General features: G+C 41.5%; 1 protein-coding gene across 1 annotated transcript in view; it reads left to right on the top strand.

Annotated features, from left to right (window-relative positions):
- LOC142099210 (calcium-activated chloride channel regulator 1-like) overlaps window positions 1–1466 on the top strand; it is a 33739-nt gene extending 32273 nt beyond the window's left edge. Inside the window, exon 15 of the mRNA XM_075182431.1 lies at window positions 421–1466. Coding sequence (XP_075038532.1) covers window positions 421–794 — 374 coding nt within the window. The 3' untranslated portion in view covers window positions 795–1466. The remainder of the gene's footprint in view (window positions 1–420) is intronic.
- The last annotated feature ends 13478 nt before the right edge of the window (window positions 1467–14944 follow it).

Below are 14944 nucleotides of genomic sequence, written 5' to 3'. Positions count from 1 at the left end.
CAATTTGTGTTCAGCAGCCAAATTAACACTGAAAAAACAGGATAGCTGTCTTTGTGGAATTATTCATAATCTGGCTCAAATGAATGTACCACGCTGGCCATCTATAGCTGCCAATATCAGAGAGTGTAGTACCAATACAAGCACAACATCTGATAATTGCATTTGAACTGATCCAATTATCTGGCATTTTAAATAATGCTTTTGGAAGATAACCGCTACTGGTCTGTGCTTACAGTAATCCTCTAACTACACTACTAGTCCAGAAATGATCCAGCCACTTGGCCTTGGTGATGGATCTTATTTGTTTTTTGGTCAACAGTGTGTGGAGATTAAATGTGGGAATGAAAATAGATTTGAATGAAATATAGATATTTTGGTAAATGATATGCCCATTTATGTTTTATCATTTTTACTTCTCAGCTTCCAGATACGATTTACGAATGAGTCTCAACAGCCAGATGTTATTAGAAAACTTTGAAAATGGCACTGCTATCAATATCTCCAGTCTTACGCCTCTGCCAGCCGGCTCTAGAGAACAATTCAGCTTCACTCCCCAAAATATTGCTATTAAAAATGGGACAGTCATTTATTTTACCTTGGTTGCTATAGATGAAGTTAATCAAAAGTCAGAGCCCTCTAATTTGGCAAGGGCAGCCCTGTTCATACCACTACCCCGTCCCACAATGCGTCCCACAATACGTCCCACACAAAAACCAGGTAATTCATGCAACAGTGTATTTGGAACATTGTATGCCTTTCTTTTGACTATTGTAGCAATATTAACTGCTTACTAACACTGTCGGAAAAACAGGAAACAAGGTTTTGGAAAACAACAAGAAAATGCTACTTTTTTTGCATACTGTGAATACTAAAGGACAAATGTATATATTATACTCTGATCCCTTCCTGGATGATAAAGCAGCCAGCCATTGTTATAGAACAATATGTGATGGCAATTTCCAAATGTGCTTGTGAGAGATGTATATATTAGCTCTGGAAGGGTTTGAAAAACAACAAAAAACTCTAGGAAAAGTACAAATGAGTCATCTCACAACATTTAGGTTTAGGTATTAAAGTATGTAATTAAAAGGGAGGAGCTGCTGTCGTGGAAGGAGGACTTGCTGGATAAGTGGGATGGTTTGACATTAATGCTACGGCATACAGCTGCTGTTTATTATTATGGAAATAAGCTTTAAACAACTAAACTGCTTCATAGGCAGTAATGGAGCTTAACACAGACTTACAACTTTGTGATGATTTACTATTAATTAAATTACACATTGTGAATGAAAAGTTGCTGATTATGAACAAGACTCTATTTACACCCCTTATACCACAGTGCTGGCTACTGCTATGTTCTGTGGCTCTCTTCTCCACCGAGAGTGTCAATAGAATCCACAATATTATATATTTTGTAATGCAATGCATTATCCTACTGTGTAAATAAAACATATGTTGGACCCTAATTATAGTAAAGTTGGGCTGCATCCTTTTTGTTGCTCAGCTACAAGTGCCATTATTGCCAGCTAGTTCGTGACCAATTGCTAATTGGGCATCATGGGAAACATGTGTCTAATCTATACATACATTTAGATAGAAATCCATTATTCACATTCCTCATTGACCATATAATGTTAAATAATTGATTAAGCTCCTTGATCGATATGATTTTATGACAAATGTTTACATTTTTATTTTGTCTTCTGTGACAATCCACCATAGTAATACACTGGACAGTTAGTTGAAGCTATTTAAATATACATATGCAGCTATTGAGTATAAATGTTATTTGTATATACTGATTTGTGACACTTAACAGGGAACACTGGAACTTGCTACCCATGTCCCAAACAAAATTGAAAATGAAGGTTTTGTAACAAAAAATGTGGTTAAATATTATATGTGGATTGTTTTCTCTAAAATTACAACTAAGTTAGTGTAGCATTGATTAGATGAGACCAGTTCATTGGACAAGCACAACATTTTAGCAACATAAAAATGTGCTGTGTCAGGTGATCTAGACAAACAAGTTACTACTGATACTTTAATCTGTCAATATCATCATCAACATGGCTTAATAAAAACACTGATGTCATTGTGGCAGAAAGCAAAATTCTTGCAATAATTTGTGAGTAAAGCAATGCACGAAATAAGCAATATGTTTTCTCTTCTTAAAGTACAATTTCAGATTTTTCCACTTCCAGAGAATTTATTTGTAAATTTACCTAAAGAGGTGGGTTTGCAGAGAAAGCTTGAAGGTTTATAGACCAGAGGAAAGTCTTATTGTGTGTATAGCTACACACAGTTTTATTTTAAAACACGGGAAGCAAATACAGAGACTGTTAATATGGAATTCATTGCTAATGATTCCAAAAGCAATTGCAACAAATCATATACTTCTTGTTCATTTACCATTTGCACACTAATCTGTGACAAGTGGATGGGGCTGTGTTCAATACTGTAAATCACAAATGTGATATTAGACGTTGTCATTAAAATCCATACATATGCTTTCACCAAAGAACGATTAAACTCATGTTAGTAAATTAATGTATTATACAGAAAATAGTGGTATGGAAGGCAAAAAAAATATGTCTATTTTTGTATATGATGACCATTTTGTTTTTTGGTGTTTTGCTAAGTGTTTGTTATAAAGTGAAATGTAATACCTCATACAAATCTTATTAAAAAAAAAAAGGAAAGCTTTGTATGATTCTTTAATGTCCGTAACTTTTGGGAGTGACAGCAGTCACTAGCGCGTTATCAGAGATTATGCCTGCTGTATTTAATATTTACTAGGCTAGCCTTGTAAATAAAAATAAAATTCAAATGAAATTCAAACTGGAATTTTATTAAAGACAATACCCGATGGGCTTTGTTTTTGATAAAAGTGTCATTTTAAAAAATGCTTCAAATTGCCAAGAATCGGCGGCTCTATGAAACCACAGCATAGTAGATATACCCCTTAATGTTGTTTGAGAGACTACACTGGAGGGACAGCAGATGATTATAGAAATATACTCTGTTGTACAGGAATGTTTTAGTAATGTTATTGTTCAAGTAAGAACCTGTCATGTCTGTATGCTGATAACTAAACAGTTTATTATAAATAGTTATACCACAAAGAGCTTCCCAGTGTGCGCCTATTTACAGAGTATGAGTGAAGCGCTGATCTGCTAACATGTTTTACCAGTAAAGACTAAAAAAAGATCAAATGAGTGTGGAAATTAGCAATTAAATGATGTTGCTATAAATAAGACAATTAGCTATTACAACCTACTGTAAAAGATTAAATTCCCTGAATTTTTCAGCCTAAGGTGAAAACATATCAAGCTACGGGTTTTCTATGATTATTTTTTTTTTTTTTTTTTTTGCTGGATTGAAAATAGCTGCAGTATTAAATGACAGACCTCTTTAAAAAGAGCTGTTTTCAAAAGCGCCACATTACAAGACACCATCCCAACTTTTAGCTAGAGATGCTTGGGCTCGCAAACCAAGCCCACCCAAACATCGCAGATCCAAGTACCAAGCCGGCTCGGAACTAAAAACGAAGCAAATCGTCATTTTTGCATGGCTGGAACTTGCGAGTTTTGGATTCTATAAGTACCACCCTCCATAGAGATCCGGCGCCATTTCACAGACAGACACAGAAGCAGTTGCTGGCACCAGTCATGATGATACTAATTTGAGTTAGTTTTCTAACTTAAGTTTTCTGGAAAAAAACATGTTGCAATGCAAGGGGTGTAAATTAATTTATTATTTTCACACACGTTTAATACTACCATTTTTTTCATGGAGCAAACAAATATCAACTTTAAATTTCAGTATACAAATAAGCTATCAAGTACTTGTGTGCTACATGAAAAAAACAGCCAGCTTTTTACTTATGTGCAAAATAATAAACTAATTTACACCCTTTGCATTGCAATATGGTTTTGTCCAGTCAACTTAAGTAAGAAAACTTACTCAAATTCTTGTCTGTTGCTTAATGAATCAGGCCCATAGTTCTTAAACCTATGATCATGCACAGTTGCCAACATGTAGTGATCTGATTTCAGGATGTTGATAACTCTTGGATCCTGGCCAAGCGAAGAAAGTACTTGATCTACAAGTCCTACATAGTTAGCAGAATTGCTTTGTTTCATCTCCTCCTTCAATTTCTATAGCTGCTTTTCCAAAAGTCTAATTAGGGGAATCACTTGACTCAAGCTAACCGTGTCTGAACTCACTTCACAGGTGAGTACTTCAAGTGGTTTCAACACCTTGCACAACACGGAAAGTATTCTCCACTCCGCTAGACTAAAGTGCATTCCCCCTCCTTTCCCAATGTCTTGGCTTGTGGAGTAAGTGTGGATGGTGTTTTGCTGTTCCTCCATCCTCACAAGCATATAAGGTGTAGAATTCCACCTTGTTACCACCTCTTGCTTTAGTTGGTGGCAGGGCAAAATAAATTGTTCTTGCAGCTGCTGCAATTTCCTACATGCTGGTTCATGTTCTTGTTAAGGGCTCTTAACAAACTGTTGTGCACATATATCTGCTTCCCCAAGAGACACAGTAGCATTAGCTGGAAATAGCCATTTACAGGACTACCTAATGTCTTGGGGACCATAAACTGCACACATATTGCACAAAGACCACCTCGCTCAGGACAGAGACCTATCTCAACCACCACAATTTACACTCTCTCAATGTGTTGGTGGTCTGTGATGCAAACATAAGAATCATGATTGAAGAGGCAGGCTATCCTGGTTCATGTCATGAAGCTTATATCCTGCATCAGTCAGCTCTCTATGAAAGGTTTCAGAGTGGTTAATGCTGGAAGAATGGCTTCTGGGTATGTAAATTAAAACAAATGCACTGCCATAATTACTCCTATTCTAACGGTCTTGTACATCGGCACCCCATTATCCGCACATTGTACCTTGGTGGTGTAGTGAGCGTTGCTGGTTTGCTTGGTTGGCTACTATCCGTACATGTAGATGAGCCAGGTAAGTGTGATATCATTGCATACTGTCACTTGTTAGCCCTGCTGATCCGACGGGCTCCCCACTGTCACTTCTTTCTCGGCAGCCACATTCCTCCGGACGGACGCCGTGGCTCTCCTGACTTGACGCCATCTTGCCAGGTCGTCTGTGCATGCGCGAACCCAGCATTTTCGTCCATTCATTCTGATTTGCCAATCAGCTGGCCGGTTCTTCTATTTAAGGCACCTCCTCAGTTGAAAGATACCAGATGTTCGAGTCTGATCTCACGATCACATGTTCTCTACCCTGGCTCTGTTCCTGCTGTTTTAGCTCTGTTCCATCAGACCTGCTTTCTGACATCTGTTTGTACACTCTTCCATCCAACCCTGTGCCAAACTCCATTGTTCAGTGGCAAAGTACTTCTATATGTGTTACAACAATCCCAAGCTGCATATCATCGCAACCTCCAGTGATCCTGTTACTAGGGTCCTCCTAGCTCCCCAGGACCTCTGTAAGCTGCAAATCATTGCATCTTTTTGTGATCTTGGGCCTGATTCATTAAAGTTCTTAAATGGAGAGGATCCTTATTTCAGTCTCCTGGACAAAACCATGTGACAATGAAAGGGGTGAAAATGAGTGTTCTGTTTTGCACATAAGTTAAATACTGACTGTTTTTTCATGTAACACACAAATACTTGATAGCTTTTTTGTACACTGAAATTTAAAGTTGATATGTGTGTGTTACATGAAAAAACAGTCAGTATTTAACTTATGTGCAAAACAGAACACTCATTTGCACCCCTTTCATTGCAACATGGTTTTGTCCAGGAGACTGAAATAAGGATCCTCTTCATTTAAGATCTTTAATGAATCAGGCCCCTTGTTACTAGGGGCTTCCTAGCTTCCCAGGACCTTCATATCTATCTCAAGCTGCAGATCATAGCATCCTCCTGAGATCCTGATAATGCAGGCTCCCTAGCTCCCCAGGACCATCATAAGCTGCAGATCATCGCATCCTTTTGTGATCCTGTTACTTGGGGCTTCCTAGCTCCCCAGGACCTTCACATCTATCTCAAGCTGCAGATCATAGCATCCTCCTGAGATCCTGATAATGCAGGCTCCCTAGCTCCCCAGGACTTTCATAAGCTGCAGATCATTGCATCCTTTTGTGATCCTGTTACTTTGGGCTTCCTAGCTCCCCAGGACCTTCACATCTATCTCAAGCTGCAGATCATCGCATCCTCCTGAGATCCTGATAATAGGGGCTCCCAAGCTACCCAGGACCTCTATAAGCTGCAGATCCTTCCACCCTTTTTTGATCCTGTTACCAGGTCTGGCACTACCATTAGACAGTGTTAGGCAGCTGCCTAGGGCGCCGGGCTCTAGGGGCGCGCTAATGAAATTGTGCACTTTGTGTAATGCTGTGCGGCGGCCATGGAGGGAGTGGGGTGATTTATCGCCGACACCCCGCCCCCACTAACAATGTGATAACTGTGCCTCCTGCCCCTTTCCCCTCTCTTCCCTTTCTGACTGTCAGGAGTGACATCATTATCACGTCTGGACAGTGAGGAGCCCAACAGAGAGGAGCAGCATCAGCAGCATGAAGAGAAGTAAGTAAAGTAAAGAATTGTGTACAAGAGGAAGGGGGGTGCTCGATGTGCTGTGGGGGGACATTGTGAAGCAAGGGGGCAGTGTGCTGCAGGAAGGGACATTGTCAAGCAGGGGGGTGGTGTGCTGCAGGGGGGACATTGTCAAGCAGGGGGGCAGTGTACTGCAGGGGGACATTGTCAAGCATGGAGGGTAGTGTGCTGCTGGGGGAGACCTTGTCAAGCAGGGGAGGGGGTGTGCAGTGGGGGGACATTGTTAAGCAGGGTGGGTAGTGTGCTGTAGGGGGGGTGTGCTGTGGAGGGGACATTGTAAAGCGGGGGTGGTGTGCTGCAGGGAGGGACATTGTCAAGCAGGAGATGGGGCGGTGTGCTGCGGGGTTAACATTGTTAAGCAGGGTGGGCAGTGTGCTGCAGGGGGTGTGTGCTGCAGAGGGGACATCGTAAAGCAGAGAGGGCAGCGTGCTGCAGGGGGGGTGGTATGCTGCAGGTCGAACAGTGTTAAGCAGGTGGGGTGGTGTGCTGCGGGGGGGACATTGTCAAGTGGGGGGGCAGTGTGCTGCAAGGGGGGACATTGTCAAACGGGGGGATATTGTCAAGCTGGTGGAACGGTGTGCTGCTCAGGGTAATATTGTTAAGTGGGTGGGTGCTGCGGAGGGGGTGTGCTCCAGCAGATTATCGCATCCTCCTGTGATCCTGATAATAGAGGCTCAATAGCTTCCCAGGACCTCCACAAGCAGCAGATCATCGCATCCTTTTGTAATCCTGTTACTAGGATCTCCCCAGGATGTTCACAGCTGCAAATCATCGCATCCACTTTTGATCCTTTAAAAGAAGCTTCCTAGCTCTCCAGGACCTCCAGTCATCCTTGTCCAGCTTACCTGTAATGTCTCATTTCTGTTTACCTAGTTATCATCTCAGTCTCGATCGTCACATCCTAAGAGAACCGCATACTGCGGTTAGAGAGCAGCGAAGTCCAAACCTCCTTGCGAAGGTCCTGAGCGAAAACCTCCATCTACCGTTAGACTCCGCGCCTTTAGGGGGGGTAGCACCAACTCAATCAGACTGTACAGGCATTCTCCGGACCCTTTGAGCGCGACACATACAGGATTTGGCCAGATGCAATATTTGAGTTTATTTCTTTGACTGCACCGGTTAATGAATTAATTGCTGTTGTCATCTAGGCTAAGCTTCTATAAATGCGTTAGAGGCTGTTGTAAACCTATTTTGTATTTTCTCATTAGAAGATATCTGTTTTAGACCCTTTGTCATATGTTGACTGATGATGCGCATGTGGGTATTTTGTGTGTCCATGAATTTTTTTTGCACTGAAAAGCTTATAATGCTAAGATCTTTTGTGTAGCAGAAGCAGCTTGTGCAGACATAGTGTCTGTAACGACATCGGGTGACTACTTACTTTTTATCCACATACCCCCCTAGGGTCTCTGCCCCAGCACACATTATGACTGTCTACATTCAGTATGTGTGTTTTCATTCCCTATAGCATGTCTCTGCTCACCCCCATACTACATTTGGATATCAGCCATAAGATTGGTAATATATGAGATTGTGTTATATTTTCTATTACACTGTAGATGAGGTATTCATGTTAGTTCCAGCGCTTCCTATTGTTTACTTATGCCAAAGGAGTGGGTCTATGTGTATTCTAGATCAGTAGAAACAAAACATTAATAATCACATTATCAGGTAGATCAGACTACTGTTTAACAGAAACTACCTTTGTTTACCTAAACCACTAGAGATCTAGCTAGGGGTATTGTCCTGCCGCCTTCCCCCTTCCCCTGTTCCAAATCCAATCAGGCAAGTGTTATGTGTAAAGCACAATAGAGTGAATAGCCACCATTACATTATGCTGTAACCATTTATATAGATTGTAAATATATAGATTGTAAATATTCTGCCCTACTTACATTGCTGTTTAACCACACAGGCTGACAGTGAGAAACTGTAAGATTTAATCACCTTAATTAGGAAATGTGTACTGTATTCCTATTAGAGATAGGCGGGGTTCGGTTCCCCGAGAACCGAGCCCACCCGAACTTTCGGAATCCGAGTACCAAGCCGAGTCGGGTCACTACTCTCGCGCCTATTTGGATTCCAAAACAAGGCAAAACGTCATTGTGACGTCGTCGGATCTCGCGAGTTTTAGAATGAATAAATAGCTGCCTCCACAGCGATCTAGCGCCATTTGAGAGAGGGACAGAGAAGGGTTAGGTGGCAGCAATAGAGCAGCAATAGAGCAGGAAGAGAGGAGTATAGAGGAGGCATTTTTCCTAATTTACACTACAAAGTGTTTGGGGTGTCATGTTTTCCCCTTGTACAAAAAATATTTTCTGACTGCTGAAATTCTAATATACCAGCACTATATATTTCTGAATTTGCACTAATAAGTGTACGGTATAATATACACCCAAAGATAAAAGGTGCTTTGGGCATTTTGATTTATCGCACAGTCTTTGCTGGCTGCATTTTTGTAACTTTCACTATAAGTGTAGGGTGTAATATACACCCAAGTGGCTTTTTACTTTGGATTTCAATAGCTCTTTTTAGTGTGTTGTCTGGCACGCTGGATTGGTGTGTGTCTGATAAAAGTACACATCCCGGGGAGGTCAGCGCTCGTTAACATTTATTAGCTGTAGAATTACCTCACTTATCCAAAAAACAGGTGGAGCACTCGTTGCCATATAATAGCTGTAGAATTATCTCACTTCATCATCATCATCATCATCATCACCATTTATTTATAGAGCGCCACTAATTCCGCAGCGCTGTACAGAGAACTTACTCACATCAGTCCCTGCTCCATTGGGGCTTATAGTCTAAATTCCCTAACACACACACACACACAGACTAAGGTCAATTTGTTAGCAGCCAATTAACCTACCAGTATGTTTTTGGAGTGTGGGGAAAAAACGGAGCACTCGGAGGAAACCCACAGGTGGAGCGATCGATCGTTGCCATGTATTACCTGTAGAATTACCTCACTCCAAGAAACAGGTTGAGCGCTCATTGCAGTGTTTCCAAGATGTGGTAGGAACTGCCCTGTGTTTGAGTCATTACTCTGTCGTTTATCATCCATCCAGATCGCTGCAGTATTTGGCTGCAAGTGTATGAAAAGCATATTGTGACACATGAGATGGTAAAAATTGAATGGAAATCACTGGAATTTAGTGTTAGTGAGGTTAATAATAATGTAGGTACAAACTAATACCTAAATTATGTGACTTTAGCCCAAAACATTAAATTTTGTAAAAAATGGCTAAAAAAAACCAAAACCAAAACACGCAAGGGCGGTTTTGGCAAAACCAAAACTAAAACCCGAAGGTAATCCATATGCAAAACCAAAACACGGGGGTCAGTGAACATCTCTAGTTGACAGTAAAGCAGGACCGCTGTCTTGCTGGCAGTCACTTAGGCTTTGCAATCCTGCAACTTGTGCTAAGGAGCATAAAAGGAGCTGGTAACAAAGCGTAAGCCTATAGTTAGATTTCCCAAGGTGGCAATAATAGGACTGGTATCGTATTGTATGTACTACCCTTGTGCATACCTGTAATTATTACTCTAGTACATATGTTGGTTTTGTGTCTGCTGTTGTTGTTCGTTTAATAAAAGCTACCATTGGTTAAGCTGGATATCTGCTGTCGAAGTCGTATAATTGGATGAACGAAAGTATATTGGCTAATATTGTTTTATTGGCCGATTTCACTCAGTATGCCACGCTACACGTGGCATACGGCGATCGCACGGTAAAATACTCACGTACACACTCGCATTACAACATTTAGTTATTTATATAATTCATGTTCATATTGGTTCCGTTACACAGTAATTTATGAGCAGATAGTATTTAGTTTATTATTAGCTTATATATTATGATTATATGTACACCTCAGTGTTATTTAAGGTTTAGGTTATAGGAAATGTTTGATATCATATTAATCCCCTTTACATCATCAGCTATCCGGAACATTCGGCGAAGAGATCGCACATTGCATACTCTAGTTATTGATGTTAGGGAATAAACCTTTAATATGATGCTGACTATAAAATGCTAATAGACTAGTTGTAACTGGAGTCTTGGCTGGAACAAAGGAGCACATCCCCTGGAGAGATGACCCCCACCTTTGGATTCTTTAGTTTAAACTAGCCTATGACCTGTTTTCCCTGGACCCACCCGAAGTTTGGACCTATAGAAGCAAGCCACGTCATCTGCATTGTTCACTCTGTAACACTGAATGTATATATCATAGCTGCGCTCCCAGTAGCTTCAGTCATTCTCTGACCACAGTATTCAAGGGTGAACTACTGTTCACTGGTGCCTGTGGTAGCGCAGCGTACCGCAGCGGTATGTATGTATTTTTGGTATTGGCTGTACTGTACTGTATTATATTATAATCATGTACTGAACTGTTAACTTTTTACATCTGCTAAAATAAATCACTTTGTGCGTTAGAAACACAATACAATCGCTTGGGCAATGCTTATTTGAAAAACGATAGAATTACTTTAATACTGCCTGGGTGTAAGTATTTACCCATGTACAGGGCAACTCAGTAGGCTATTCAGACTTGGTAGACACCATTTCCTCACAGTGGGTTTAGATGCAGGCTGTTGATCTTCTTAAATTTTCTCTTATGCAGGTGGTACAGGATTATCCCCAACAAAATTCAGGATTATCTCTTTGTCTGCCTGTGTGTTGGCTGCTATTTTCTGATAGTCAAAATCATGCTGGGGTTGCCACTTGTTAAAAATGTTTATGGTGTACAATAAAAACATGTCTTACACATGGCATATTCAAATACTTACATGTATCAGCAAGTTTACATATGCTTTTAAAACATGTATTATACTTTAGTATTGTTAAACATTGCAAATCTTTATATACAGGCTTTTAGGGGTAAAAATCTGATATACTCACCAGACTGATGCTGGGAGAGATGCCTCACCGTTTCCTGGACGTTAATCCCTTCTCTTATCTGTCTCCTTCTTATCTTCTGCCAATTTCTCTTTCACTCTCCTTTCAATATTAGAATTTCTTTGCGGTTGTCCACTGTCCTTTTAACCCACCAAATTAACAGATGCACATACCCCTGCCCACAGTTGGCATAATATTAAATTGGAGATCAGGACACAATTCCCTTATGGCTAAACCTGACATTGCTCGCTGACTTGATTTTTCCTACTTTCATCTATCCTGTATCTTCTTCTTCACCTTCCTTTGCTGTTTCCTGGCCTAACAGTATATCTTCATCCTCCCCTCTTTCCCTTGCCTTATTCCCTCTCCTAACACTAGCCATCACCTCCAAAACAATAGGACATACAGCACTAACAGTCACACCTGCTCTAGCTGCTGATGAGTCTAATGGCCACGGTGGTGGTGTTTGATTGTCATAGTTAGAGTGCTGACTCCTCAGGTTACGGAACATGTCTCAGTAAGTTGGTCAAGAGTTTGCGTAAGCTATGAATGCCGCTGATGTGCGGTGGTCCTCTCTGTCGGCTCGAGAAGGCAACCATATCATTGGAAGGGAGATGATGCGTTGCGTAAGTACTGTCATTTTTAGTGGGATTCGTGTGTCTGTGTGGGGCAAGACTTATAAGGGAAGATACATCAATATGTTCTCCATTACAGAGAGGACCAAGATGGTGGTGTCCAGGGTGCTTGCTAGAGTGGGCGCTGGTGAAGCCAGTTATAAGTCTTATCATAACTGCTTTTGTGGCATGCTAGTTTGAGACCCATCCCCGTGCATACATGGACATGTTCAAATACATATGCCTGATCCACGACATGTATATGACGTCCAAACCTGGGACGTGGCTGAATTATGACGAGGGATTCTGGGCCAAGTATGATTGGCACCCGAGTCTTATACTTGGTTTCAAGGATGAAGAGGTCTTGCTTAAAGTTTCGCAGGAAGGCTGGGTCAGGATCATGGCCATCACTAATCATTTGGCACCATGGTTTGGGAGGCCTGGCATGCATTTTCCTATAGGCAGCAAGTGCTACTCCTTCAATAACGCCCGCTGTCCACAGTGCCCGGCGTGCAAGTCCATGAGAGGGGGTAGGGATAAGAATTTTGGCTGGGTCCCCTGTTAACTTTGTCAGTCTGTGCCGTGGATTTGCTCGCTACCCCCACAAGCTGAATTTCTGCATTCTGGCTTTCTCCACGGTTTTCACCTGCCAATCACAGGGTCCGTTTGGATCTTGTCTGTTAAAAATTTGAAGTGTGCATCTTTTGTTCCCTTCTGTTCTGGCAGAAAAGCTTAACAAGAAGGTGGCATTGAGCCGCATGTATGGCCCTTTTCAGGAGACCCTTGTGGTTTCCGCCGTGGGGATGGTCACCAAGATGGTGGCAGGGAAGTTCAGGTTGATACAGCACCTGATATTTACACCAGATGCGTCTGTTAATGACATTATTCCCATGCAGTATTATATTGTGTCTTATAAATCGTTTGAGTGTGTGTTAGATGCGGTTCAGGCTTTTGGAAAAGGGGCATTATTGGTGAAGGTGGATATCGAATCTGCTTTGCGTCCCCTTTTGCTGTATCCTGACTTATTCCAGTCCAAAGGGTATAAGTTAAAAATGTTTTTTATGTGGATAAGTGATTCCCCATGGGGTGTGGTGTTTCCTATATGTTTTTTGAATGCTTCAGTTCCTTTTTGCATTGATGTGTTAAAGCCGGTACGGGTTACCACGGAAATGCTCATTACTTGGGCGATTTCCTGTTGTTGGGGCCGGTGCAGTCCACAGTCTGTTCGAACACTTTGATTTCTATGATAGCACTTTTCTATTCGCTTGTGGTGCCATTTGCTCATGATAAGACTGAGGGTAAATTGCATGTGATGATCACTGAAGTGTGATGGTCTCCGCGGGTGCTGCGGATTATCCCTATGGGTAGAATTTTTTGTTGTAAGTCAGAGCTGGAGACCACGGGTTTCACCCAACATTCACTGCCATATGCCCTTGTCCATTGAGATCAGGGAGGATTTGGCAGTCTGGGGCATTTTTTCTTTGTAATTTTAATGGGTTAAGCTTATGGCTCAATCTCCTAATGTCCAGTATGGAGTTGCAACTGTTCACAGATCCTGCGTGTGTGGTCAGTTTTGGTGCCTATTTCGACGATGATTGGTGCGCGGCAGCTTGGCGCGTTGATTGGGTCTGTGCCGGCTAGATGTCAATCTTTGTCCTGCTGGAGCGTTTCCTTATTGTAGTGGGGGCTGAATTGTGGGTGTCCAGGTTTTGTGGCAAGCAAATTATCTTCTGGTGTGAAATTTCACCTGAAAGTATATCTACTGACCGGTTGCAGTGCTAGGTTCTTATGTGGATGCTCAGAGAAGTAATACGCTAGCACTCGGTATATCCCATACTATATATGCTACCAGCTACATGGCAATATAAATGCCCATATAGGTATACAAAGCAAAAAGACAGTTGTTGTCAGCGCTTGTCCTTAACACTGCATATATGTGTGTATCTAGCAAAATGAAAACATGAAGTATTAGTTCTTATTTTGATCAAATCATTTAAGTATGCATCCCAGCATGAAGGGCACATCATTGTATGCAGGTCCTACACTGACCTACATTATATGCTGTAGACACCATTAAAATGCAGTAAAAATCATATGCACTCACTTCCCATGCACAGGAGCTTGTATCTAGCTATGGCTGGCTTGTGAGCCACAGCCAAAAAAAACCTTAAATAAGCCTGACAGACAGATGCTAAGACAACATAAGACAATATTTGAAACAAACCACTACCTATATATATATATATATATATATATATATATATAGTGATAGAAGCAGCGGGAAATTGGCAGGTATATGTGTCCCAGGCTGTCTGTCTTATATGTTTTTAAACTACAGGGTGATTGCTAGTGTTTGGGAAAAGCTTCCCAAATAGTATGTTCAGCTTTAGGAAAAACTGGTAAGTGTTCTTGGAATGGAGAGGGAAGAGTGGGCTCCATTTGCAAGGCCCAGCCCAGGTCTTCTGTTCTGCCAGTCTGACAGCAGACTGATTAAGGATTGCACCTGAAAGGTGTGTTTAAAAGTTGTCAGGTCAGTCTCAGGCTCTCTCAGACCTGCTGAGGAGGATGGATGCCTCCTGAGAGAGTCTGCAATGGTGACCAATTACTGCTATATATTTTGTATGTGTGTGGGACACAAGATCCTTCACAAGAGAGAGGATATTCCTGTGTGTTTAGTTAAATTTTTCTTTGTTTTTTCTCTTAATAAAACTGACTGAGGCCAGTTGTATCATAAACTTGGACTTGTGTGACTTCTCTGCTGCTGTACACAGAGCCGTAACTAGGGTGGTGCGGGCAGTGCCGTTGCCCCGGGCGCAAGCCCGAGGG

The sequence above is a fragment of the Mixophyes fleayi genome, chromosome 8 (genome assembly GCF_038048845.1).
Source record: "Mixophyes fleayi isolate aMixFle1 chromosome 8, aMixFle1.hap1, whole genome shotgun sequence".
NCBI classification, from domain to species: Eukaryota; Metazoa; Chordata; class Amphibia; order Anura; family Limnodynastidae; genus Mixophyes; species Mixophyes fleayi.
This window is presented reverse-complemented; position numbering and strand designations above follow the sequence as displayed.